The sequence below is a fragment of the Ceraceosorus guamensis genome (assembly GCF_003144195.1).
Source record: "Ceraceosorus guamensis strain MCA 4658 unplaced genomic scaffold IE81scaffold_1, whole genome shotgun sequence".
NCBI classification, from domain to species: domain Eukaryota; kingdom Fungi; phylum Basidiomycota; class Exobasidiomycetes; order Ceraceosorales; family Ceraceosoraceae; genus Ceraceosorus; species Ceraceosorus guamensis.
The window spans coordinates 27,647-52,745 of NW_020289996.1; the positions used below are offsets into that span (position 1 = coordinate 27,647).

At 56.1% G+C, this 25,099-nt stretch overlaps 10 protein-coding genes across 10 annotated transcripts; 5 read left to right on the forward strand and 5 right to left on the reverse strand.

Annotated features, from left to right (window-relative positions):
• Positions 1-316: 316 nt before the first annotated feature.
• On the forward strand, positions 317-676 carry IE81DRAFT_272977 (hypothetical protein; the record flags this gene model as incomplete). Its single annotated transcript, XM_025511428.1, has 1 exon — positions 317-676. A coding segment is annotated over one exon (360 nt), but the record flags the coding sequence as incomplete, so codon positions are not given.
• Positions 677-3,074: 2,398 nt separating this feature from the next.
• On the forward strand, positions 3,075-4,107 carry IE81DRAFT_191 (hypothetical protein). The gene has a single exon (XM_025510793.1). It carries the CDS (start codon positions 3,166-3,168, stop codon positions 3,940-3,942), a length of 777 nt encoding a protein of 258 aa, XP_025373376.1. The 5' UTR covers positions 3,075-3,165; the 3' UTR covers positions 3,943-4,107.
• On the reverse strand, positions 4,108-7,042 carry IE81DRAFT_183 (hypothetical protein). Its single transcript, XM_025510718.1, has 4 exons — positions 6,858-7,042; positions 5,556-6,791; positions 4,873-5,493; positions 4,108-4,785 (listed from the first exon to the last, which is right to left on the reverse strand). Exons 2-4 carry the CDS (start codon positions 6,681-6,683, stop codon positions 4,273-4,275), a joined length of 2,262 nt encoding a protein of 753 aa, XP_025373377.1. The 5' UTR covers positions 6,684-6,791; positions 6,858-7,042; the 3' UTR covers positions 4,108-4,272.
• On the reverse strand, positions 7,036-9,314 carry IE81DRAFT_225 (hypothetical protein). The gene is made up of 6 exons (XM_025511077.1): positions 8,945-9,314; positions 8,735-8,860; positions 8,373-8,668; positions 7,746-8,310; positions 7,551-7,667; positions 7,036-7,464 (listed from the first exon to the last, which is right to left on the reverse strand). The coding sequence occupies exons 1-6, from the start codon at positions 9,182-9,184 to the stop codon at positions 7,336-7,338; spliced, it is 1,473 nt and encodes a 490-aa protein (XP_025373378.1). The 5' UTR covers positions 9,185-9,314; the 3' UTR covers positions 7,036-7,335.
• A 1,003-nt stretch (positions 9,315-10,317) lies between these two features.
• On the forward strand, positions 10,318-13,323 carry IE81DRAFT_319090 (AP endonuclease). The gene is made up of 4 exons (XM_025512617.1): positions 10,318-11,635; positions 11,790-11,957; positions 12,044-12,101; positions 12,230-13,323. Exons 1-4 carry the CDS (start codon positions 10,678-10,680, stop codon positions 12,828-12,830), a joined length of 1,785 nt encoding a protein of 594 aa, XP_025373379.1. The 5' UTR covers positions 10,318-10,677; the 3' UTR covers positions 12,831-13,323.
• IE81DRAFT_319093 (hypothetical protein) lies at positions 12,951-14,696 on the reverse strand. Its single transcript, XM_025512618.1, has 6 exons — positions 14,173-14,696; positions 13,973-14,051; positions 13,747-13,857; positions 13,474-13,630; positions 13,135-13,349; positions 12,951-13,050 (listed from the first exon to the last, which is right to left on the reverse strand). Exons 1-6 carry the CDS (start codon positions 14,352-14,354, stop codon positions 13,012-13,014), a joined length of 783 nt encoding a protein of 260 aa, XP_025373380.1. The 5' UTR covers positions 14,355-14,696; the 3' UTR covers positions 12,951-13,011.
• Positions 14,697-15,045: 349 nt separating this feature from the next.
• Positions 15,046-16,216, forward strand: IE81DRAFT_319095 (P-loop containing nucleoside triphosphate hydrolase protein). Its single transcript, XM_025512619.1, has 2 exons — positions 15,046-15,644; positions 15,974-16,216. Exons 1-2 carry the CDS (start codon positions 15,232-15,234, stop codon positions 16,173-16,175), a joined length of 615 nt encoding a protein of 204 aa, XP_025373381.1. The 5' UTR covers positions 15,046-15,231; the 3' UTR covers positions 16,176-16,216.
• Positions 16,217-17,149: 933 nt separating this feature from the next.
• On the reverse strand, positions 17,150-20,009 carry IE81DRAFT_296063 (acid protease). Its single transcript, XM_025512128.1, has 4 exons — positions 19,534-20,009; positions 18,205-19,361; positions 18,018-18,137; positions 17,150-17,946 (listed from the first exon to the last, which is right to left on the reverse strand). Exons 1-4 carry the CDS (start codon positions 19,872-19,874, stop codon positions 17,462-17,464), a joined length of 2,103 nt encoding a protein of 700 aa, XP_025373382.1. The 5' UTR covers positions 19,875-20,009; the 3' UTR covers positions 17,150-17,461.
• Positions 20,010-20,892: 883 nt separating this feature from the next.
• Positions 20,893-22,751, reverse strand: IE81DRAFT_319099 (putative PRE6-20S proteasome subunit). The gene is made up of 6 exons (XM_025512620.1): positions 22,517-22,751; positions 22,254-22,436; positions 21,865-21,989; positions 21,524-21,785; positions 21,412-21,452; positions 20,893-21,311 (listed from the first exon to the last, which is right to left on the reverse strand). The coding sequence occupies exons 1-6, from the start codon at positions 22,560-22,562 to the stop codon at positions 21,159-21,161; spliced, it is 810 nt and encodes a 269-aa protein (XP_025373383.1). The 5' UTR covers positions 22,563-22,751; the 3' UTR covers positions 20,893-21,158.
• A 170-nt stretch (positions 22,752-22,921) lies between these two features.
• IE81DRAFT_350895 (hypothetical protein) lies at positions 22,922-24,330 on the forward strand (the record flags this gene model as incomplete). The annotated part of the gene is made up of 4 exons (XM_025516619.1): positions 22,922-23,519; positions 23,647-23,913; positions 23,987-24,098; positions 24,181-24,330. The coding sequence occupies exons 1-4, from the start codon at positions 23,278-23,280 to the stop codon at positions 24,328-24,330; spliced, it is 771 nt and encodes a 256-aa protein (XP_025373384.1). The 5' UTR covers positions 22,922-23,277.
• Between the last annotated feature and the right edge of the window lie 769 nt (positions 24,331-25,099).

The window sequence follows — 25,099 nt, forward strand, 5'->3', positions numbered from 1 at the left end:
TCTTGGCACGCGCAGTCATCTTATTCATCTTCCAAAGCCTCGTCATCCCTACCCAACTTGTTGGGCGAAGGCGAGCGGCGAGCGCCGCTGATGCGAGAACCCAGCTTGGCCAGAGCGCCGACCAGACAGGGCCGAAATGTGCGCCAGACGGCCGCTGGAGCGACAGTGGTGGGAGGAGGTGCGGACCTGAAAGTCGTGATCCTCGGTGCACAAGGTGAGTGTGCGAGCGCTGTGCAAAAAGTGGTGTTCGGTCGGCTGACTGCTCCCCCCCCCCCCCCCCCCCCCCCCCCCCCCCCACCCTTTCAACCGGTTAGGCGTTGGCAAGACATCGCTGGTCCATCGCTACATCACTGGCACCTTTCAAGCATCCTCCATACCAAGCACCATCGGCGCCAGCTTCTTGACGCAGAAGCTCGTCGTGGATGGCACAAAGGTCCGCTTGCAATTGTGGGACACTGCAGGGCAAGAAAGGTTCAGGAGCATGGCGCCGATGTACTATCGAGGGTCCAACGCCGCCGTCATCGTCTACGACATTACCAATGCGGCGTCGTTTCAAGACGTCAAGACGTGGATCGAAGAGCTGAGAAAGAATGTGACCTCAGACCTCATCATTCACGTCGTTGGCTCCAAGCTGGACTTGGCTCCTGCGCACCGGGAAGTCTACCTGGACGAGGCTCGCGATGCGGTCGCGGGTTGGACCGCACCGGATGCTTCTGCTGGAGGCGCGAGCAATGACTTTCCAGCTAGCCAGTCGCCAGCCTCTCCTTCCCGCCTGGGTCTGGGAAATCTCGGATTGAGCTCCTCCAGAATAGGCTTTTCGCGCATGGGCGCCTCTTCTGCTGTTCCCGCGGGAGCGGCAGGGGCCAACTCCAACTCTAGCAGCGGCGCGTCGGGATCCGCGGGATCTTCGGAAGCGGGCGGCGGCGCTTCGAACGTGCAATCCTCTTCATTGGGGCGTACGCTTTCCAGCTGGGAAAGCGTCGAGGTGACGGAAGTCTCTGCGAAAGCGGGAGAGGCGGTGGAGGATGTGTTTGTAAACATTGCTGGCAGGCTCGTCGAGAGGAAAGCGGAAATTGAGGCGGAGAGGAGGAGGAGGGATAGGGACTCCATCATGCTCAGAGACGAGTCGGATGCTGCTACTGCTCGGCGCGCTTCGTCTGGCGCCTCACATCACGCCTCCTCAAGAAGAGGTGGCTGGGGAGGTTGCTGCTAGTGACCGCAGTCCACCGCTGACGGTGTAACGTCGAGTGTGGCTCGCGCGTCGACCGCAGCTCTTTTGCGGACACACCCGCATCCAACGCTCGGAACGAATGCCTGGGCGACGACAAGCCTCTTTTCCCGACCTCACCCTAATATGCCGGTCTTGCTACACTCCTCCCAACGCCGAGACAGCTCGAACAATGTCCAGAACGAAAATGCCCACGCCTTTGCCGCGTCGTCAATCCTTCCCCAACATACCCCGGACGATGGAAGCTGGTCTTCTGTTGAACGCCTCCTAAACACCGTGTTGAGCGAAATCGCAATGTGCACAGCCTCTTTTGCGCATTGCGCCCCGAGAATAGTAGTCTCTCTCGATCGATCGCTCGTCTGCAAGTCTAAGGACGAGGCTTACGCAACTCGATGCTCGCACACGAGGCAGATGACGATCGGTCGGCCGTCTTCTAAAATTGTATCACCCAAGAGAAAACGCTCAGGACGACCTTGACTATGGCGCGACACGACAAGACACGACTCGACACGACTCGACTCGACTCGATCCTATTTGACTCGACTTGAACCTGACCTGCATTGCCACCAATCATCATCTCCGCAACATGTACCCATCCCCATTTTGTTCTCGCTTCAGTGTTTTGACGCTCCCGGTCTGGCCTGCACGGCCGCGTGTCGGTCTAATCATGACTTGAACTCATTCGCAAAACTTTGCAGATCCGCGGGCTGGCTGATCGATCCAACGCCGCAAGATGACAGGGTGGCTAAGCGAGGCGTCGACGTGACAGGCAAGTCGATGCGCACGCGAACATCGCGACAAGAGGAAAGGACTTGCACGTTGCTTTTTTTCTTCCCTGACGTTGCGGACTGCACGCGTGAGCAGGCTTTTTGGTGTCGTGTTGTTGTTGTTGTTGATCGGGACAAAGATCTGGTCTGGTTGGGTGAAAGAAAGGGATCGAGAAAACCCTTGGGGTTACGCTAGACAGACGCGGTCAAGCGATCTGCAAAAAAAAAAAAAGAAGGTCCAACATGGCGGCAGGTCGTGGCCCCAATTTGAGAAATGTCGCGTCGCGATACCTTGATTGAGCTTGGCGCTCGCCTTTTACGCCGATCGACGGACCGGGGGACGTATGCGCCTGCTTGGTCAGTCAGGTGCGCGCGCCGAGGTCGGACTGTTAGCCGTCAGGGCTCGCAAGGGTCTGTATTCGAGCACGTTTGCGCAGTGATGAATTGGGGAGAGTCACGAGTGGCTCTGTCGATCGAAAAGTCCCGCTCCGCCGCCTCGTGTCGCTGTCCCGGTCGCCGTCACGATCGCGACCACGATCGCTCGCCAGCTCGCAATTCGAGCTGACTGAAGCGATGTGAGAGGTGCGACAAGGTCACGCGCAGCGATGAGAAACGAGTTGATCGTGAATGACTCTTCTTCGGCTCACCGCTGAATGACCGGACAGCGAGCGTGAGATGGATGGGTGGGAGAAAAGGCACAGGCCCTGGGGTCTCACTTTGGGAATTGCCTTCTCACGAAGCCCGGGGATCGGGCCGAGGTCAGCTCTTTCGAGACATTACATCCTCGTTGAAGGGTGTCGCATGTGATGTAATTGACCGACAAACGTGGACTTGCCGAAGTAAGTTGCAGCTCATGACCGACCGTCTGGGTTCTGGGTTAGGCTTTCGTTTAGGAGAGGTGTCCACCTCGTCGTGTCAATGCCTGCCAGCTTCTCCTCGACTTCGCCCCAAAGGTATAAAGATCGGCGCCTTTGCTCTGTCAAGCTGAGAAAGTCATCATCCAAGCGCAGTCGCAACTGACTTTCTTGTCAAAGTGCCTGACGGACTGCAGACCACGTGAGGTGAGTGCAGTGTCGAGCGACAAGTGAAGTGCTCCCTTGCACTAATCCGCAAAGACTTTCGCTCCGATCGGAAATCTACAGCGTGCTCACCACCTTAGCTTTGGGGGACATGTCGAGCTGCGCCATCCAAGCGCTTTTAATTCTCCTGCTCCTCGCCGCTGGCTGTCGTTCAGTTGCTCCACTCGCCGCTGAAAGCAGCGTCGCCCTCCTTCGTAGGACGCCAACGCCGAATGAGAAGGAATACTTGAAACATTTTCTGCCCACGGGCTCTTCCAGCTTCTCATCTCAAGATTCATCCACTTTCAAGTCGGATGGCTCATCCAAATATTCGTCGGAGGGCTCGTCCAGCTTCAAATCGGACGCATCGACTAGCAAGGGCTTCGCAAGCCCGAAGACTCCCTTGAAGCCCAATGCTCTAAAACGCAAAAGCGGTGCCTTGGCCTTTCCTGGCATCCTTGAAGACCCGCACCCTGCATGGGGCGTAGAGCATCCAGCGAGCCTTGAAGGCCACAAGGAGCTCGACACGCTCAAAGACGAGAGGCGATGGAAAGTTCACAGCGACGAAGAATGGATACCGCATAGCATGCCCAAAGGCTATCATCTCCAAGAATTTCGACTGGCCGGGTCCTACTACGCTGCCACGCCGGATGGTGGGCTCCGCTACATTCCCTCGCGAGACACTGCGGTGCACCTAGAAGAGAAGATGCCCGGAGAGCGTTTGTATGGCAAGCTTAGGGGCGGTATACTCATGACAAAGAGTGAAGGAAAAGGCTACACCCGTCCGCCTTACCACCGCCACATGTTCCTCGAGGAGATGGCGGGCAAAGAGTTTTATCCGCACGACGTGCTGAAGGGAGTCCAACTCCTTCGTCCGGCCCGCAAGTAGATCAGCGCAGAATCCCAATGCGAGGATTTTCGTGGATGCAGACCTTTGTAGGCTCGAATCGCCAAGACTCCATTTACCACACGATGATCTTGCGTTTATCAACTTGACTTGACGCGTCTGTTGGCTGTTGTAGAGCCGTGTTGGCTTGGCTGCAGTCACACGAAAACCGCTCTTGGTGTGCGGTCCGCAGCGAGAATAAAGACATTTGTTCGCCAATTGTGGCTCGCTTGAATCTTACTACAGGTGGTTTGGAGGCAGTGATCAGAAGACCCTGCGATGCGCACGTTTTCCTCCAATGCTGCTGCAACAATAGCTATGGTCGCCTCGATTTCAGGCCGGAGCGGCCTTTGCAGTCTCGCGGGATTTGTTGAGGTCAATGAACTTGTACTTTCGCGTGCGGGCTCGCTTAGGCACTCTCGTGTCGTCTGGCAAGAGGTTCGGGCCTTGAAGCGTGTGACCCGGCGACGGGGCGGTGTTACCTACAGTATGTTGCTCGTAAACGTGGATCGATCGAGAGCTCTCTCCTGCACTAGAAGGACCGGAGCGCTCGTGTGCGTGAGCTGAGGCAGCGCTGTTGCCGGCGCTAGCTGGAGCGGAGCGCTCGTTGGTACTACTCCCGCGATGGTGAACGGTCGCAGCAGACTCCTCAATGGAAGCATTGGAGCGGGCGCCGTCGCTTGCACCGGCTACATGAGCGCGCTCCTCGGACTGACTTGAGCGCGCCTCATCGCCAGCAGTGCTTGAATCACGATTCTTGCCACCACTGGCAGGCTGCACGCCTTCCCGTGCACTCGGTTGGCCAGCAGGATTGCTGGCAGGCTCCGAAATGATGTGCTTGTAATGCTAAATTTGCGAGGAGGAAGGCTTTGCTTCAGCAACAAAGGTGCAGTGATGATAAGATGTAGCCACATTCCATCCTGCAGAGCTCACCTGGAGCCATAGCGCGTCTTTGGTAGGTGTGGGAGGATGGCTGTCGTGCACGACGCCGTATGGAACGTTGCGAGAAATTTTCATGTGTCTACCCTTGATAGGAATACCCTTCTCAGCCAACATCAGTGCGGTTTGTGAGCCGTCAGATTTATGCCTGTTCCAAACATCCCCAGGAGTGGATCCGGATCGCACATGCTCTGTTGGGTACATTCCGGTCCCGACGAAAGGCTGGCGCAGCCCACGATTCGCATCTGGCGTGTAGACATGAGGTACATCCTTGCCGAGGTAGATCGGGTAAAGTTTTGGATTTGCGCCCGGAACCTGACGTGGTCCTTTCAACCTTTGACCGAATTTGTCGTAGGCCGCACCCAAGGCGAAAAGGCGGCCCCTCTCATTCTCCGCTCGAGGCGTAGTAAAGCCTGCTTTGATCTGGACGCGATGTAGTGGACAAGGGCATTCAGCAATACGTGACAGGGCAGAGGCTCGATGCTGAATCTCAGCTGCACCGACCGTAATTTGTTTGATAGCCGGATTGTAAAGAGCTGCTTGTCGTACGCTCTCTGCGAGCGCGAGCTGATGTTCCTTGCCTTTGACCTTGTCTTGAAATAGTACGGCGATATTCTGGAGGCAAGAAAGAGCAAGAGTCAATCGAATGCACAGCGCCCGCCAGTCGCAAGACTTACATCCTCGACAGGATGAGCGTGAGGAAGCGCTCGCCGACGCAGGTGCGCGCCACTGTGCGACTGATGGTCGGGTCCATGTTGTGAAAGAGTCGGACTGACTGGAGTGGCGCGCAAGGGTCCATCAACACTCGAGCTGCCACTGCGCTGCACATGGCCTTGCTCGGCAGGCTCCTCAGCCACGAGGTAACGAGGCGTGCGTGGCCGTTTGGGAACGCTTGGCAAATGATCGACGATCTCGGGAGTAGCTGCACTCGCAGGAGTCGAGGCAGGGGTTGGGAGCAAAGTCGGCGACGTGGATCGGGACGTTCTGTTACGGAATTCAGGCCCGGAGATCTCCTGTCCCGATGAGGCGGTGGACGGCTTTTGACTCGACACAGATGTACCTGTTTTCTCAACTGATAGCTCCATAGACGAAGCCGTCAACGGCCTCTCGATCGATGTCGGCAAAGACGGCGACTTATGCAACGTGGCTGAAGACGACGGCGTTTCACTCGTCTGAGAGCGGTGTGTTTCTGCTATGCGGCGCTCCGGAACGCCACCAGAAGTGTCCACGACTGCAGGCGGAACGTAGTGCGCGTCTGCCTCCGTCATCTGGGGCTCCTTTAAAGGTCTCTTCCTTAGCTTTGGCTTGAAAGCAGCGCCGTGCCTCTCAGATGCAACGCCCGAGTTCTCCCAAAATTTTCTCCGTGCTCTGAAAGCCGCCTTGGTTGGAGAGTCTTCTCTCTCTCGCCTGGCCTTGCTGCCAGAGGGCGTAGACTTGGACAAAGACTTTAGCCAGGGCCTGTCGTGATTACCAGGCGTCCATGAGATAGGTGCACGCTCTTCTGCAGGAACTGGCATGTGATCTGGTGGTACTGTCCCATCTCCAGTCACTTTCATGTGATGTTTTCCGACAATGTGATAGTCGTAATTCTGTCCCTTCTGCAGGTAGATCGGATAATGCGTCTTGGGGTAGAAGGCGGTCCCGGTGCTGTCGCTGGGCACGCGATAGTGCCCTGGCAGGCGTCGAGCCTTGTCGTCCCACGCAATGCCTGCGGCATACACGTGCTGGATGGTGGCTTCTGACAAGGAGCCAAGGCTGCGATTATGGACATCCTTGAGGCCGTGCTTGAGCTTGATCCTACTCATCGTTGGCTCTTTCTCCTTGGCCCACGCGTTGATCGCCTCTTTCAAGACTTTTTGATGCCCAGGATCGGTAACCTTGTTGTAATAAACTTCCACGTCCTTCCAGTTGCCCTACCCAATGGAGCTTGTTCCCGTCAGCGCGTAGCAGATGGAATATCTGCAGACATCGAAGCTCACCGCTGCATCAAAGCCGCGCTTCTCGATTCGGACAGAGCGTCGTTGGTGGTCAGGCGAGGGAGGGGGTGTCTTGTTCAAATCCAGATCCAGTGGTCGCTTCCTGTTAAGACCGCTCGTCACAGACGGATCGCTGTGGGATGAGGACTCTCCGAGCGCGCGCAACCTTTGCGAGGAGCGTGTCACCTCCCATTGGGTCAACGAAGCCAACCTCTTCTTGCGTCCTCCTTGAAACCATTTGATTCGTCCGTCTCCAGTATCCCATCCTCGCCGAAACGTGCCATCCGATTGAAGATTGCTGAGCTGCGTCCAGCCTCTGTTCCATCCACCGCGAGGGTCAGGGACGGGATGCCGCTCATGGGGCGGCACAGGCGGGTGCTCTGGCCAAGCTTCGCCTGTTCCCACAAGCTCTCTGCCTTGCCTACCGCGCGCCTTTTGGGTATAGCGTTGCCCGGGAGCCAAGTAGATCGGGTACTCGAGCCTACCCTCGCCCGGTATGAGATTGTGGCCAGGCAAGGCTTTCCCTTCTGCGTTGTGCGCTCGGCCTTGTGCGAACACCTGTCCATCCTTGTAGCCCGACTTTGCCAGCCAGGGAGCCCGCTGAAAACCTCTAGAGATCTGGCGCGAGGCAGATGTGCCAAGCAATGGAACCTCAGAATCTTCTCGCTAGACGCGTCGCTACCAAGCCTGACGCACCTTGATTTTGTGCAGCTCTGGTGCGTGGTTCTCTTTGAAATGCTGAACGGCGTGCCTGATTGCGTTTCTTTGGTAGTCGCCTTCGATAGCTTGGTGAAACGTCACCTGGACGGGTTCCTGCGGGAAGTTGGAGCTCAGCGAGCTAATCTCGTGGACGCCAAAGCGCGACACCTCCCATTGCGGGTCCTTACCCACACTTATGACTGCCTGTTCGCTTGCCGAAGCGAGCTCTTTGGGTAAGGCGCGCCTCAGCAAGGGTGCTGTCTTGATGCCTCTACCGGTCTCCTCAAGCGCAGCTCCATTTCTTCGCATTACGCTCTCATCAGCAAGGAGAGAGCGGCGGTTTGCATGGTGGGCGGGAGCGTCACCGCCTTCATAAGCGTGCAGGTCTGTCCCGAAGAGCCGAATGCGCTTCGGCGCTGGGGCCTTGTCATCGTTCTCCGCTGCGTGGACCTTCTTTTGCGGGCCGGCTGGCCCACTGTGACTCCCGTGCGAAACCTCAGCGCCAAAGAGCCGAATGCTTTTGGGAGTTTGATTTGCATTGACCTCGTCATTGAATTGCGACGCAACTTGCGGTCGTGCAGATGGCCCAACCTGCTTGCTAGGCGAAACGTCTTTACTGAAGGGCCTGAGGCGAGTCGATGAACGGTCAGGCAGGCTTGAGAGCGCTGGCTGCGCCTGGGCAGCGAACCCTTCAGCGGCGCCCGTGTGGGTCAACGTGAACGGATTCTTATCAGATCTTCTTTGACCCCTGAGCGGGCTGTGTGTTGGACTGGAGAAGTCAGCAGAGGCGCGGAGAGTGAGTATTAGCGAGATACGAACAATTTTGTAGGCCTGTCGTGTGCTCTTCCACGGTCTTCAGAGGGAAAGTGACCGTCGGGTAGTCTTCCGGCAGGAGTCAAATCTACTCTGAGATTGCTGCGCTCGTATGTCCACCTTCTGCCAGCTTCTGGGTAGACCACATATTCCTTTGGGTTATGACCAGGCGCGGTCTTGAAGGGCGTCTTGAGGGGATAGCCCTGATGGTCATAAGCGATGCCCATTGCGAACATTGGCGTTCTCGGATCTGCCTCTGTCGTCAGGCGTTTGCCCTTGCCAGGGCGAAATCCATGAAGAAGCTGCGAGACAAAAAAAAAGATTTCAGGCCTCATATTCGGAAATGCGGAACAAATGCCGGGACTGACCGTAAATGCCTTCATGGTGGGCTCGTTGTTTCGCGCCCAGGAATTGACTGCAGAGGTAATGGCATTCTGATGAGTGCTCTGGGACACTCTGTCGTTCCAGTTGATCTCCACAGGAAGCCAGTTGCCCTTGTTGCGTGGATACGTTCTTGAGTGTCAGCAATTCAAGCACGGTGGCGCGGCCGGGGGTCGAGCCTCGCCTCCGCTACCCACATGAATGTCGTACGCTCGCTTTTCCATCATCGTGCCTGTGCTGGGAGCAGGGTCCCAGATTACCTTTCGAGCAATCTCCTTTTGGATGCTCGATAAGTCATGCTTGCGCAGAATGAACAAGATAAGCGGAAGCAAAGAAGCATAGAGCCCTGTCAAGACCATTCTTCTGAACCAGCGCCGTTGCTTGCTGATTGGCGAAGTGCTGTCAGAGCCGCCTAGCGCTTCGTTGCGAGCTGTCATAGCTGCTTGACCGCCTCAGCAAAATGCTGCGAAATTGTAAATGAAGAAGGAGTCAAGGAGAGCGACCGGCGTTTCACTTGACGAGAGAATGGTCAAAGTGTGTGAAAGAGAGGAGGTGTTCGGGGGGGGTGGAGGGGAAGGGGGGATTATGAGGATCAAGAAGTGAAGTTTTGGCCATCGCAAGCCGATACTTTCAGTCGCCACTCGATCGTGACTTGCCACCTTGAATACATTCGAAGCTCAATCGCCCAGCTCTCGCGCATGATCTGTCGATCCGTCTGGCGCGAGCTAATGCAGAAAGAACGAGCATGGAGATGCCTTGGCCGTGCTCAACCACCCTCAAGCTCATGCACCCATCATGTCAAGGCATCTTACCATCGCCACCCTGCTCGGGCGCTGGACTGCTCGTTGGCTATAAGCGGCGCATCCGATGACCGTGCCGGCGCTGGTGGTGGTGCATATATATACCTTTCGGCAAAGGGAGTATAGTCGGCAAAGGCGCGCGCGCTACATTGGCGCTTGATTGACTATGGGCGCGCGAACAGAGCAAGCAGTCTGAGTGTCTGTCGCTCGGTCAACTGCTGGCGATTCAGGCTCAGCGGCTCAAGCCAGCCGACCCGCAAGGAACGCGCATTATATCCGCTTCCGCCACCACTTTCGCATCTTGGCGGATCGTCAAGAAAGTATCTCAGACCGGTTCTTAGCGTGTCGGGTCTGTGAGCAGTGGCAGTGGCAGTGGCAGTTGTCAGCGCCTGTCCATGCGGCATCCGCCGCCTTCTCTCTTCCATGCACTCGACCAGTCGCATCAGAGGCCTGATCGCTTGGGCTGGCACGCTTGGCTTCGCCGCTTGAAGAGATCAAAATCGTTGCTTTGAATATTGAATAGGACTGGACGATGATGATGAGGAGAATCACGAATGGCAAAGTAGGAGGGGAGGGCAGATGCGATGCCATCCGCCCCTCGCAATCATCAACCACCGTTCGTTGCATTTCATCCGGGCTTGCCGTGTGGCGTATGTATATATGCTGCTGACACACGCCCCCGCCCCGCCAACGTGCGTGCGCCTTCCTCCACATCCCGCAGCCTCGCTTATGCACGCCATGCTGCCGCTCTCGAGGATGCATATCCCGCCCGCCTCACGACTAGTCCGCTGTGAATTGACGAATCTACGTCGCGCGACAATCGTGAATCTCGTTCTTTGTTCCCGTTTAAACAATAAGGGACCGTTTGAAGAAGCTTCTCTCGCCCGTCTAAAGGAGGTGGCTTTACCCTCCAACCAAAAGTCTTCAAAGGCGCGCAAGACCTTGGAATAGGAAGGTGCGCAATCCCCGATACCAACGCGAGGGGCGCGCACAGGAAGCGCAAAGCCACGATGCCACGTCGGTCTGCGCGCCAGTCGACGGTCAAGGTGGAAGAGGTGGTGCCAGAAAGACGGAAAGCCGATCGCAATTCCCCTTCTCGAACAGCCAGCTCATCCACAACGGGACCGTCCATGCGGGGCAAGAAGCGCGGCGCGAAGAAGGTGGATGAGGTGAATGATACGCAGCAGCAGCAGCAGCAGCAGCAGCAGCAGTCGCAGCATCGGGCATCCAAGCGTCTCAAGAGCTCAGCAAAAGCCGAGGAGGTAAAGATGGAGTCGGACATTGCAGCAGCTGGAATGCCGTCCATTCGCAGTGGACGTGTCAAGAATGGGCACAATGCCGTTCAGGATGATGATGCAGCAGAATCATCGCCAGCAAGTCCGGCGGCGGCAGAGGAAGAGCCGTGCGAAGCAAAGGTCTCATCAGACGCACAAAGCCAATCATCAGGTGGTCCTGCTGCTGCTGCTGCTGATGCGAAGAAGAAGAAGAAGCGCGAGTCGAAATCTTGTGCTGGAGCGCAGCAGCAGCAGCAGCAGCAGCAGCAGCAGCAGCAGCGGGGGCAACAGGCGGATGCTGCGCGAGTTCAGGGGAGCAAGTATCACGTCGGAGCGCACATTTCCATGGCGGGAGGCATCGAGAACAGCGTCAAGAACGCACTGAACATCGGAGGCAATGCGTTTGCGCTGTTCGTCAGGCCCAAAATGGCTTGGGCTAGCAAAGCCATAGCGGAGGTCAATGTGCAAGCTTTCAAATGCGCGGTGGCGCAACATGATTATGCGGCTCGCGTATTGCCTCATGGATGCTACCTCACCAACCTGGCCAATCCGGACGAGGAGAAGAGGCGGAAATCGTACGAGTGCTTCGTGGATGATCTGCAACGATGCGCGCTTTTGGGCATAGACAGGTTCAACTTTCATCCGGGCAGCACAGTGGGGGAATGCAGCATGGAGGAGGGATGCGCTTCGATTGCGCAGTGCATCAACAGAGCGCACGAACAAGTCAAAGACTGTCCACGCATACTTTTGGAGAACATGGCAGGATCGGGAAATGTCATTGGCAAGAGCTGGACGGAGCTGGGTCAGGTCATAGGTGAGGCGAACATCAACGAACTCTTTCTGGGCACCCACAACGAGCAGGCGCCGCGCCGCGCCACGGCATGATTCTGCGTCTGACTCGCTGCGAGCCGCTCGATCGCGTTGCCCCTTCCCCCTCACCCCTCCCCTCCCTCTCCATCTTTTGCCAGCGTTGGTGGTTGACAAGTCAAAAGTGGGCGTCTGTCTGGACTTGTGCCACGCCTTTGCCGCTGGCTACGACATTTCTCACGCAGCAGGTTTCGACGCGATGCTGGAAGAGCTGGACGCCAATGTGGGCAAAGAGTATCTGCAGGGAATCCACATCAACGACTCTAAAGGTGAGGAAGGTGGTACTAAAGCGCGTTTGTCGTGCTCGTAGATGTGTGAGCGTGCTTCGGTAACCACGCCTATCAATCATCCTCAGGCGCCCTGGGCTCGCACAAGGACAGACACGATAATGTGGGAGCTGGGATGCTTGGTCTGTGAGTAGAGCGCACGCACTCCCGGACAATAGTCGAGCGGCGCGGCGCATCTCTCCCCCATCTGACCGTACGAAAGACTTCTGCGTACTTCTCTTCTCCCCCCTTTGCCCCTCCTCTCGCGCGCTCAGCTATCCATTTTGGAGGATCATGAACGATTTGCGCTTTCAAGGGATGCCGATGGTGCTGGAAACGCCAGGAGAAGAGGGTGTGATGCATCAAGTATGGTCGCGCGAGGTGGAAGCGTTGTACTGTTTGTCCGGCACGCTCTACGAGGACGATGTGCGCTCCCGCTCGAACAAGACGATCAAGGCCGAGCACGAGCCGAAAGGGCAACAAGCCTCGGGCGGATGGCAAAGGGCGAGAGAGTTGATGCGGCAGGTCCAAGAGCTCAGACTCCAAGGCGCCAAAGCAGAAGAGGAGAAGAAGCAGAGGAGCCAAGCAAACAAGACTTTGGCCAAAGCGAAAGCCAGAGCCAAAGCCAAGGTCGACGTGTCGTCCAGCGAGGAGGATGTTGACGTTGAGAAAGAGGAGGAGAAGGAGGAGGACAAGAAGAGACGGAATGTCGAGCTGATCGGAGCGAAGAAGAAGCGCGCCAAAACTGCCGCATCCCAGCGACGCGCTGCTCCTTTTGCGCAGCAAACGGCCGCAGAGGTCAGCACTGCTGGCGAGAGCGCACTTGTCGAGAATGAACGAGGAGCGGGCAGGAAGTCAAGGGGGAGGGCTTTGTGAACCCAGAAAGGCTAGGTAGATGTTTTATAGCGGGGCAGGTGCAATGCGCGTCGGGCGTTTGTGAGCGACGTTGCAAGCGGTGCAGCGGACCGCCCGGGCACTCCTTGTGCTCGAAAACGATGGATATCTATGCTCAGCATGCCATTGATCATCGCGTGCTCATATTGTGCCATTCTGGTGTCTAATACTCCCCACGCAGCTCTTTGAGCAAGCCCTCGACCTATGCGGGGTCGGCGTAGAATGAAAATGTGCACAGATGAGCAAACCGACTGCAGCAGCTCTCAAAGCCGAGCATTCGACTCACCTCCCACGCGCCAGCCCAAAACCTGATGCTAGCCTCGACACCCCCCTCTTTTTCGATTCTCTTTTCCAGTCCTCTGTAGCGTCTGACGAGAGCCACATCTTTTGGGCCCAATCGCAAAACAGGACAATAATCGTTGCCTCCATCTCCCACGTACACTATCCTTTCAAACGCCGAACGTCCTCCATGACGAGCCAAAAAAGCTTCCAATTCCTCGCCTGTGTCGCGCGCGCGAGCGATGAAGGAAAAAGGGGGGGAGGGGGAGGTAAGAAAGAGAAACCAGGGTTGAGATTAACCGGCATTTGAGTTTGGAAGGTCGAAGCTTGCTGGCGCAACACGTACCTTTGCACATGTTGGGACTGCAGCCTACTTTGCACTTGTGCTGCTGAGCTGCAGGAGCGTCCGCAGGGATGCGCCTGGACAAGTTCAGCAGGCCATTTTCCTCAAAGTGGGCAGGATTGGTGACCACTTCCGTGAAAGCTTCTTTCAAGCCTTGATGCTGAGCGATGATAGAGACAGAGAGAGAGAGAAAGAGAGAGAGAGAGAGAGAGAAGGGAGTATGAGCGTGCGAGGGCTAGAGCAAGGGCTTAGAGGAAGGCGAGGCAAAGCGCTCACTTGAAGGATGGTGTCGATGTAAACGCTGTTGGAGTTGCTCAGCAGGAAAAAGGTCGTCTGCGGCGTGCTGGCCACCTTGGTTTGCAGCACACCCCTCCTCATAGCCGGATGCTGACGAGATGTGGTGGATCGTCACAACGAAAACGACGTGAGCTAAAGAAGGAGGAGCATTTGCGCAAAGAGCTGGGACGCGCTGTTGTTGGCAAAGGCGCAAGTGCCCACTCACAAAAGGCATGACTCGCATGGCATCCCTGATCTGATCAGGCGTGATTCCTCTGCCGTGAAGCTCCCTTAGCAGTCCCGCACTGCGCAGCGCAGCGCGGCGAAGCGAAGCGAGGAGCGAAATGACGAGTAAATCACATGAGCTCCTTCATCATGCCTATTGGGGGCAGAAGGGAACAAGGGGAAAAGGGATAAGGCACTCACCAAAGATCGGTGAATTGAACAGTCCCGTCCCTCTCCTTGATCCTTCTTCTAAGATCCGGAGCATGCACCTCGTGCACCCACCGGTCGGTATCCTGATCTGCCAAACTCCAGTCGAAGTCGTACACGATCAGCTGGCTCGCCACTTTTGGCAAGCGAGCAGTCACATTGGATTCGAGCGACATGATGATGTGGGAGATAATTGGTGCGGACGGGAGGTCAAGTAGTCAAGTGGACTTGATTGAACACGATGAATCACGTGAATAGGTCGAGTGCCTGGCGCAGAGCGATGACGGAAAGAGCGATTCTGCGGCGGGCGCTGCAGTACACTACTTGTGACTAGTTGTGCGCTGCAACTGAAACGATGACCGCCGCTTGACGATGAAATGTTTCACTCGCGATTGCTAACCAAATGCTTGAGCCAAGTCTCGGTCAGAGTCAGAATTTTGAATGATGTCGTGTGTGAGAAGTGGGCGCGTATTTGTAGGCGTCGGCGTCGCTGCATAATACATACCCATCAAATCAACACATGCAAACGCATTTCTTCGGCAGCTATAGCTCCAACACGCCTCTATATACGCGCCCGCACCTATGTATACGGTACACACCAAAAAGAGAAGAAAACGTGCGCACGGAGCAGGCAAATTCGATTGTATGCACAAGAGTCACGTGATCGCTTTTTTTTTCTTTTTTTTGGTGTTGCTTCTCACCCAAATTTTCCCCGCGCAAGGCCACGCGAGCAGTCACGAGTCAGGGTGCTGTGGTGTGCAGCAGGCTAGCTCTTGCTTGCTTGCTGATTCAAGAGGCCGCGATCTCTCATCAATTCTAGAATTTCTATCAAAATGAATCGAAACACTCACACTAGGCCCAGCAGCAGATATCTCTCCCCTCCATCTCTTCACGACTGAGACTTTAGTTGCTGGACTGTCGTTGTTCTTCACCATCGCTCACGGCGGCCATCCATCCTCCCACCCACCCCTCCACCCCATCCACCTATCCCTGCGTCCAGTGCACATACGTGCTCGCCCACTTGCATCCAACTCCCCACTTTTTCTCCACAGAATGCCTCGTCGAGCATGGCCCAACATTGTGCTGACAGGCACACCAGGAGTAGGCAAATCGACCCACGCAACGCAGCTCCACGCACGTCTTCCAGCTCTGGAACAGATCGACGTGACATCTCTGTGCAAATCCAACCATTTCACCCTGAATTACGACGAGGCGTGGGATACGTTTGAGGTGGATGAAGATAAATTGTTGGATTTCTTGGAGGAAAAGTGCGGCTTTGAGCCTGTGGAGGTGGAGGATGGTGGGAGTGTGCAAGAGGATGAGGATGAGAAGGAGAAGGAGAAGGAGAGGAAAGGAGGAACGATTTTGGATTGGCATACCTGCGACGCTTATCCCGAAAGGTGGGTCGATCTCGTCGTCGTCCTCACATGCGACCACGCCATCCTCTGGGAAAGGCTCGAAAAGCGGTGAGTGTCGAGTGTCGTGTGTCGTGTGTCGTGTGTCGTGTGTCGTGTGTCGTGTGTCGTGTCGCGTAGTGGCACGTCTGAGAGTTGAAAAATGCTGCGGGCAGGCGGAGGGAATGAAAAGCGGATATCGCACAATCAAGGCGCAGCTTGCGAATAGCATAAAGTCGCGCCGGCGCGCCTTCAGAGCAAAAGGCTGTTCCTCCGCGCTCATACGCCGCCCCGCAAGTGTCTCAGCGGTCCGAACTTTCTTCTGCAACGCGACGCTGATTAGCCGTGCGCGTCACGACTCAAACGCCTCACATCTCCTCCTTTGCCCCCCTCTTGTCCAGCAATTATCCCCTAGCCAAGATCCAAGAGAACAACAGCGCGGAAATCATGCAAGTCGTGCTTTCCGAAGCTCACGAAGCTTACGACGAGCAGATCGTCGTTGCGCTCAAGAGCGAGAATGCGGAGCAGGTAGAGGAAAATGTGGAGCGCATCGTAGCTTGGGTCGACGCATGGAGGAGACAGAGGGGTTTGTCTGGTGTTTGAACACCGCGATAACTCTACCGTCAGTCCCACCATCCCCCCCCCCCCCCCCCCCCCCCCCCCCCCCCCCCCCCCCCCCCCCCCCCCCCCCCCCCCCCCCCCCCCCCCCCCCCCCCCCTCTCCCTCCCCAAAATCTCTAATTCTTGTCGCGCGCCCTTCACCTGAGCTGTGACGGATCGGTGACTTGATCGAATAGCGACGGATGGAGGCCCCAGCTGGGCTCGTGCCCTTACACTGCAGGGTCGAGACGCACCTGAACGAAGCGCATTCGGTGCGCGATCCTCCTTGGATGAATCATAGCGCAACACTCGCTGGGAAACGGGCTCGGATGGACAAGCTCAGCAGATGATGCGTCTCGTGCGCCCCCGCATCTTCAACTCGACTTCCGATCGCAAGGTGAGTGATTTCTTAGAAGCGCTGCAACGGATAGGCTTGGCGGGCCGGAGGCCCTCGCCCTCGTTCCTTTGATTGGGAAATTATCGAGCGCTTGGATCTTCCGGGGTACAAAGCGGGGAATTCGAAATTTTGATGAAGGAAAAACCATGAACATTAAAAAGATTTCGTTGCGTTCTTGCTTAGGAGCTTTTTGCTCGGGGGGCAAAAGTCCAATGCGGAAGATCAGGTCACATTTTGCTGATTGTTTGGTAAAGGCGGAAGGGAGCTTCGGCATTATCATCAGCAACATTCAGCATCGTTAGGCCCACGGCAATGCGTTGCACATGCAATTCGAACGCTCATCTTGCTTCTTCTTTCCGCGCACATGCCTAATCGCCGATACGAAGGAGGGGGACAACGACCTCGCGTACGGGATTTCGAAAAAGTTGGTGCAAGTGCCCCAAACCACGTTACCCCCCAAAATGGCAACATCGCACCTGATGCTCCAGCAAGCACCCTCAATTGCACCAAAGCCAAATGAAGGGGCCCCGGTTCGAGACATCCGACTCCGCTTGGACTCCCGCAGGTGACCTACAAGGTGCATATATTCGACTCCCTCATCCCGCATCAAGCTCCAGACTTGCGAAATACGCGAAGCAGATGAATGGGTATTGCGGGATTGATTCTACAGGATTGAAGTGGCAAGGCGGGAAACAAAGAATGCGGTGCTTTCTTTGCGGTCTCCTTGCCCCGCTAAAAGATAGCGAGTGCTAGTGTCCATGAGCGAGCGTGAGACTGGAAGAGGATGCGGCGGAAGCGGGGGAAAGGCAGAACAATACAACGTCGGAGTCGCGCTAGAGGCTTGTGATGCGTGTGCTTGAATGCTTGCTGTGTACATGTGAGGTGCGCCGGGCTCAGTCTAGCAGTAGCAGCACGGTGCTAGTCATCAGCACCACCGCAACACAAAGCAGCTGCAGCTGCAAGTCCAATTTGGCCGATCTGCTTGCGCCATCCTTTTTGCCTGTAGCGGCGGGATTAGGAGGGGCAGGAATGACCTGCCTACTATCGTTCGCAATGACCGGCACCTCGTTTCCCGTGACTTGGGATATCAAAGCCGAGTAGCTTCTCGATCCCGCTCCCAAGGTCGGCAAGAGACCCAACGAAGGGGTCTGGGTAGCGTTGAGGAAGATGTAGGAGGCGGTGGAGGTGGGTGCGAGGAGTGGGACGATAGAGTTTGGCAAGGTGGTCGCTATGGGAGTTGCGATGCTTGAGAGAAAAGAGGAGAGGGAGGCTGTGGGCTCTGGCGCGTAGAGCGAGGAGCTCTCAGCAGAGGGTGAGGCCCGGAAAGGGTAAAACCCAATCTTTGGTGGCTCTGTCCCCTCGATGCCTAGCGAAAAGACTGCGTGGCACGGCCCCATCACTACGTCAATGCGCAGTGCGATCATGGTAACGCGCTTGCCGCTGACTCACTAGAGTATTGCGCTCGCATAAAGGCTTGACCGAGGATCCAGTCTACACCATCCGGTGAAGCAGGAACGGCAGCTGGCCAAGCCAAGCAAAGGTACGGATTGCCAACAGCCGGTCCAATCACTACCAAGTGTTCCACTCTCGTCAGCATCGACGACATACGACGTCGTTGGCTCGGCATTCCACTCACGGTAGTCGCTAGGTAGCAGTGTGAAGTTCCGCTGAGGGCCAAAGCTAAAGTGCATGCGGACAGTCGTATCGCACGGGACGATCCATCGACCATCGCCGACGTATCTAGCCCCAAATATCTGGTCAAAGAGTCTGCCGACCGCATCGAACGGCCCAACGATGCCCAGCGTGCCCGAATCGATCAGAGCGATGGGGTCCGTTCCTACCTGACTGTACGTCGGACTAATATCTACGCTCGTGCCATTGACCCCGGCACCTGTGAGCCGCAGGGCCCAGTACGCGTACGATCCGAGTACTCGAGCTTCTTGGTTGGGAAGGGACGTTTCTGGCGCGGCTCTGTTTCCGGATGGGAAAGGCACCACATCGTACCAAGCCACATCGAGCCTTGCTTGCTTGTCGGGCAAGTAGGCAGTATCGATGGCGCCTACGGTCAAGCGACCCCCGCTCTGATTGAGAGCTAGCGAAAAGAGCGGGTATGACACGTCGGAGGAGGTGATCAAGGAAGTCATCAACGGCGTGCTCTTTCCTTGCACTTGCTCCGTCACATTGAACAAGCTCCTAGCTATCGCGCTGCTCCTAGTGAATCCCAATCCCAGCACTCCAGAGATTCCCTGCTCTTGCAGCGTAATGTTGGTGCTGTTCACCAGACCGAATATCTGCTGAGAAACGCCCAGGTTGGCCAGCGTGATGTTCTCCACTCCCAGCACGCCCGTCGCCGTCTCGGTGGAATCGTAAGTGATTGAGAAGGGCACAGCGTTGCCGCTGCTACTTGGAGCGGCGGCAAACATGCGCAACAAGCCAAGACCAGGACGCCGGTTAGGCGCGCGGCGTTGCACACTTTCGGAGCCCTCATCGTCGCGGTCTCCAGTCGGAGCATCTTCGCTTTCTGCTCGCGCTGCACGCTGCTCGCCATTGGACAGAGTACCATTGGATGCAGTACTTGTGCTGCCCGAAGTTGTGTTGACATTGACGCTGGATCCTACTGCAAGTTGACGATAAGTCCCGCTAGCCGTTTCGTCAAACTTGAACAGATCTTGCGCTTGACACTGTTGGTTGTTGCACGACGATGAGACGACCCATAAATCTGCAGAGCCAGTGTCCAGCTCCACAAATACCAGTTGAGCCGGATTCGACATGTTTACGGGTGCGTTGTATGCACTGTCGCGCGCAGAAAGGCACGATGGAACGTAAGCTTGCCATATAAGACTCGATTGGCGTGCCCTTGCGCTGTGGGAGCGACCATTGCGCAGGCCAAGGCGCTCAATGCCAATCGCACGCTCCTAGCTGATTCTGAATAGCGCACGGCTCAAATGTGCAGCGCTCGACTCACTCTCCAAGATGCCCAAGTTCCTGAACCTTGTCGTTCATGTTGACATCGCTGCTCGACGGTCTGTCCCTCGAAGCAGCCCCCACTCTCCTCCTCCTCTCTGCTCTCTGCTGACTCCTCTTGACCGCATTCTCCCAAGAACCGTGCCTGGCATGCCGAGGTGGTCTGAGATCGACGTGCGGTGACGGTGCGCGCAGACCCGGGATGGAATCCCTCTTGATCAGAGCTTCGTCGAGGAAGTAAGAGGGAGCAGGAGACTCGCTGGATGCGCGTCCTGCTAGCAGGCTGATGGCTGCGAGCAGACACGCCCCGTAAAGCTGGCTCCTTTTCGATGAAGCTATCATGTTGTTTATTGAGCAGACGAATCCCCAGCTGGATGTGCGTGGCCGTCGCAGGTGATCGTGGTGCGCACGAGCAGCAGGGAGGATGAAAAATGTCGACTCACTACACTCATGACTGTGACTTGCTGTCTGGTCGCATCGTTGGCCAAACACACGCACCACTCGACAGAGTCGTCTTGCTCCTCCTTTTCCTTCAAAAGCCCGGGGTCTGGTCGGTCAGCAGGCCGGCCTGCTGCTATGCCGGCAGATCTACTCACGGTGCACCCAGACGCGCAGTTACGACATGCGGCTATACGCATGTGCTGTGACGGCACCTACCTAGCCGAAAACACAGTTCTCACGCCCTGCACGCTCACGACTGACACTCGTGACTGCTCCCCATAACGCTGTGCTGTGCGCTCTCCTTTCTGCTCGCTTGCTTTCTACGCTGCGCTGCTCTGCTCTGCTTAACTTGCTGCTGCATCGCGGTTCCGCATGCCGCAACAGCAGCAGCACGTAACGGTAAAGGTGCCAACAACCTCCTCACAAACGGGCCTCTCTGCGCCGCGCAATGATTTGTCGCTGCATGGAAATGCCCACTCGCGACCTGGACGGAGCAATGACTTCACGATCGTGATTGTGATCTGATCCGAGAGCATTCACGCCTCCCCACGTGTTCATCCTTCAAAGTCGGAAGAAGCTTTTGTGGCAGGAGAAAGGTGTCGCACCGCACGAGATGCGTTGCCGAAGCTCTGGAGGAAAATTGCATGGTGTGTCGATCTAAATGCTCCAGCCACACTCCTGGTAATACAATCAAGCGAGACCGCGCAGTGCACGTCGTACTCGTGACTCACGACTGACGAATCGCTGATCATCCGTCAGGAGACGCAAGTCGCACACTCCCAAACCACGCATTCGATCAGTCGCGAATGGAGACGTTGGAGCTGATCATTCGCAAAACAAAGCGCCCTACCGAGTGCATCTAGCTGCTCGACCAAGCCCCTTCGTGTGGGAACGACGGGCACACGAAGGGAAGAGGATCCCCTGAGCGCAAGTCCCACCACACCTACCAAGGACGTCTTTTCCGAGGTGAATCGTCAGACTTGCTCGCGCCTCTCCCCAGCGCATCGCGAGGGGTGCACATCGCCGTCCCAATGACGACTCGCTCGAGACAAACATCGAGCATCAGAAAAGTCGTCTCACTCGGGGCCGTAGAACGGAAGCTCGAGCGGTCAAACTTTCATTCACGTGCCGTGTCATGTATTGCCTCTGTGTGTGCGCGCAGGTCTTTGTATGCCTGACGCTCTTCTATGAGCTGCCAGAACCCGCACCTGCACCTGCACCAAGAGAAGCCTGAGCTCCGGCGGTAGCTGCCAACCTCGTGCGACGCCTCTCTGCATCCGCTTCCTTCTCCGCTTCAATCTGCGTCACGACCGCTTCCACCTCTGATAGCTCGAGGTTCTGTGGGCGCGGAATGAAAAGAAGAGGCGAGGTGGACAGCACCGTGAGCTAGATCAACGATCGATCGGCGGGAGCTCCAAAGCTGATATCATAAACTCACTCTGACCTTTCCAAATCCTTCCATGATGGCAATTTCGATGTCTGTGTAGCGTGCCAAAGTGAGCGATGGAATGGGAAGAGCAGCCAGACTCCGGGTGTGCATGACCACTCACTCTTGGCGCCAGTCTGCACAACCTCTAGCAAGCTCTTGACGGCCAGCTTGATCGTAGCCTCCTTGTCCAGATCTTCTGCCCAATTCTTTTCCAAGAATTCACGCACAGTCTTGCTGCTCCTACCGATAGCCACGGCTTTCCACGCGCTGTACATACCGCTGGGTTCGGTCATGTACAGTCGAGGAACAGCTTCGTTCGGATCAAAGCCGATCAGAATCGTAGATAAACCAAATGGACGTACTCCGCCGGATTGAGTGTACCTCTGCGAGATGGTGCGGAGGAGGAGGAAGAGAAACCGTCAGCTAGAGCTTTGGGAAAGGACAGATGGGAAGGCTGCTGACTTGCTGAATGCCTGCAATGTGCCTCGTGATGTAGTCCACGCTGACCGGATCCTCGACTGTGAGTCGGTGTGATTGGCACTCGATGCGCGCCTTGTCGATCAGAATGCGAGCGTCGGCAGTGAGACCTGGTCGTGAAGTGAGCGCGGGAGAGCAATCGTCAGAAAGATCGCACAAGCGAGTCGAGCCGGAAGTCATTCAGCCCTCGAAGCTTCCGGTCTGCAGATAGGCCCGAGGCGAGTCCCTTTCCCAAGTCACTCTACAGCACGAGGCCGAGCGGGACCATGTATGCGCTCGCCCGCCGATACCCCGTTGGCCATCTTGGCAGCGCTAGCACTTTTGCTTTTCCAGATTCTCCCAAAAAACAACCGCGCACGCCGGTCATCACTCACCAGCAAAAGCTAGACAAATGTGATCGTCCAGCATGGCCGTCTTTCTGATAGTCCTGGCATCCTGCAACTGCAACACGCTCTTCTTCTCCACTCCCAGCACCACCACATCTTTGCCCCTCACGCCAATGGCGCAAGTTCCCTTTCGCACGGCTTCGGCGGCATAGTCTACTTGGAAGAGATGACCTAAGATGGGCAGAGTGCGAGAGGGGGCGACGTGAGGGACAGGTCAAGGAGGAGATGGACCAAGGCCTTTGGAAGCTCACCATCTGGGGAGAAGACGGTCAGCGCACGATCGTAGGATCTCGACATTGTGCCCGGATGTCTGCGGAGACGTCAAGTTGTTGGGAGAGGAGTCTTGCTTCCTTTCTTGTCCCCGTGGAAGATTGAAGTGCTAGACGTGTCAATCCCGGATGGTTGCGCTTCTGACTTGTACAAAGGTGGGGGTGGGGGGTGCGGATGAGGGATGCGATTCACGCAATTTGTGAATGGCGTTGGATATGGTGACTGACGCGGCCGTGCAGAGAAGCGCTTTCGCGTCGACTCAATTGACTCGCTCGACTCGCGCATGGTCGGTGCGCAAGTCACGTGCTTTCAACCGGCCAAACCCCACGACGCGCGTCCTGTTCGATGTGACACCTGCTCGATCATGATGCAGATCACTCACACACACCCTCTCACACACTCTCTCTCCCTTTCTTTGCCGGCTGTCCACATCTATCTCCAGCACCAGTTCGACCAAGGAGGACACCTCACGCTGCTGTGAATCACGCGACTTGTTCGTTTTACGAGGTGTCGAACAAGGCACTAGAATCTCATCAGCGTTGCATTCGGAGTCTGGCATCTTTTGGGCAAGACCTGCATTTCGTTCACAAGGACTCAGACTCGCAATCTGTTGGCGTCCACATCCGTACGTGCACGTGCAAACCCCATCCGATCAAGACGTCTCGTCTGCACACAATCCAGTGAATATTTGCTGCCCAGGTCCAGCCCGACATCCCGCTCGGTGCACACATACGCCGCCAAAATGTCCCTTTCCAGCGTCCTCTCGGCCGTTCAATCCAATCCCAGTCCCAAAGTGCTGGCGGATGCCAAGGCTCAATTAGCAGTGCACAATCTCCTTTGTCCTACTCCCGATGCCAACTCGAAGGATCTGGCTATAGCGAGGGATATCTTGGAAGCTGGAGCTTTTGCTGCCATCAGAGCGGGAGACCTGAATGGCTTCGATAGGTACATTGGGCTGCTCAGGGTGTTCTGGGATGACTACAGGTGCGTCGTGGGTGGGCATGATGCAGAGGCTCGCAACCATTGTTGCTCATGCTCATGCTCTCTCTCGTCGCTCATACCGTCTCTGTCGAATCGCGCATCACCGGCACCGAATTGCTCTCCATCGCAGCTCCCTCCTGCCGCCTTCTGCTTCTCACGAACCTCTTTTGGGTCTCTCACTGCTGCGTCTTCTCTCTTCTAACTCCATCGCAGCATTCCACACTGCGCTCGAAACGCTTCCGCCAGAGTTGGTGGCCAAATCAGAGTACATTCAACATCCCATCGATTTGGAAAGATGGTTGATGGAAGGCAGCTATTCTAAAGTGTGGAGAGCTAGGCAACAAGCTCCTCAGAAGGAGTACGCATTCTTTGTAGAGGGCTTGATGGGCACTATCAGGTGTGTATGCAGCATGGTGATACGGATTGTAGCTTGCGCGCCAGCATACTGACGCCTTGCACGCCCCGCTCAGACACGAGATCGCCTCGTGCGAGGAGAAGGCGTACGACAGCTTGCCGCTCGCAGATGCAGCCACGCTGCTCTTCTTCGACAATATGCACGATGTCAGCTCGTTCGCCAACGAGGTGGGTTGATAAAGGAGCATCGAATCTGACACAGCTTCATGCTAAATCGAACCGTCGCTCTCGTCTTTGCCAACGTTCACAGAGAGGCTGGCAAATCAATCCTACCACGCAAACTGTGCATTTCGTCAACAAGGCGAATGCGCTCGCGAATCAGGGAAGGGATGCCATTCCAAAGAAGGCGACGATCATCTCCAATTTGCAATTCGCAAAAGAGTTGGAGAGCATCGTATAGAGGGAAATGCGCTCGAGAAGCTTTTGGGCAGCGAGATGTTGCTCGCGCAGCTCCTCGATGAACTTCTAGCTTGCGATTACGTGAGCGGTGTAGCATCAAATGCAGCTCTCCACAGCAATGACTAGTCACGCAATTCTCGGCGGTGTGATGGATTGCCTTCTTGGAGCTCGGAAGATGACAGTCTGCTTCGCCGACCCACGATAGGAGACCATTCAGTAAGCGCGGGCACGCTACTTGCGCGCGGTTGGATGCGCATTGCGTGAAAATGGTCGATACTTCCCAGACTGGATCAATACAGTGCGTTGACCTTGTTATCCTTGGCTCCAATCAAGGATGAGAAGCTTTCTATCGCATCGACTTTAGTGTTTTGTCGATGACGGAGCAGCGCAGTCGCGATCTCGTTGTCTTGTCTGTCATGAAGCCTCGAACGTCTCTGCTGGAGATGCATAGGGAGATTGTGCTCCACCATGACGGACGAAGGGGGAGGGAAGGTCACGAGTGCGACCGGCAATGACGAGCGAAGAGGTTATGCGCGCCACAAACTCGGTGGGATGAAGTGTTTCTCAGTCGAGGGGTGCTTCGCTGCCTTGACCCTCGTCCTCTGTCGTATTTGCGATCCACCGATCACACTCAAAAGACTCCTCATCCAGAGTCGCAATGTATATACGCACGTGTAGACGGAGAGATTACGCTGTATGCATCTTCCTACCTCTACAGGTGGGCTGCTCGAAGCATGCTTGCTCGCCGCACATAGCTAGGCAAGTGCCTG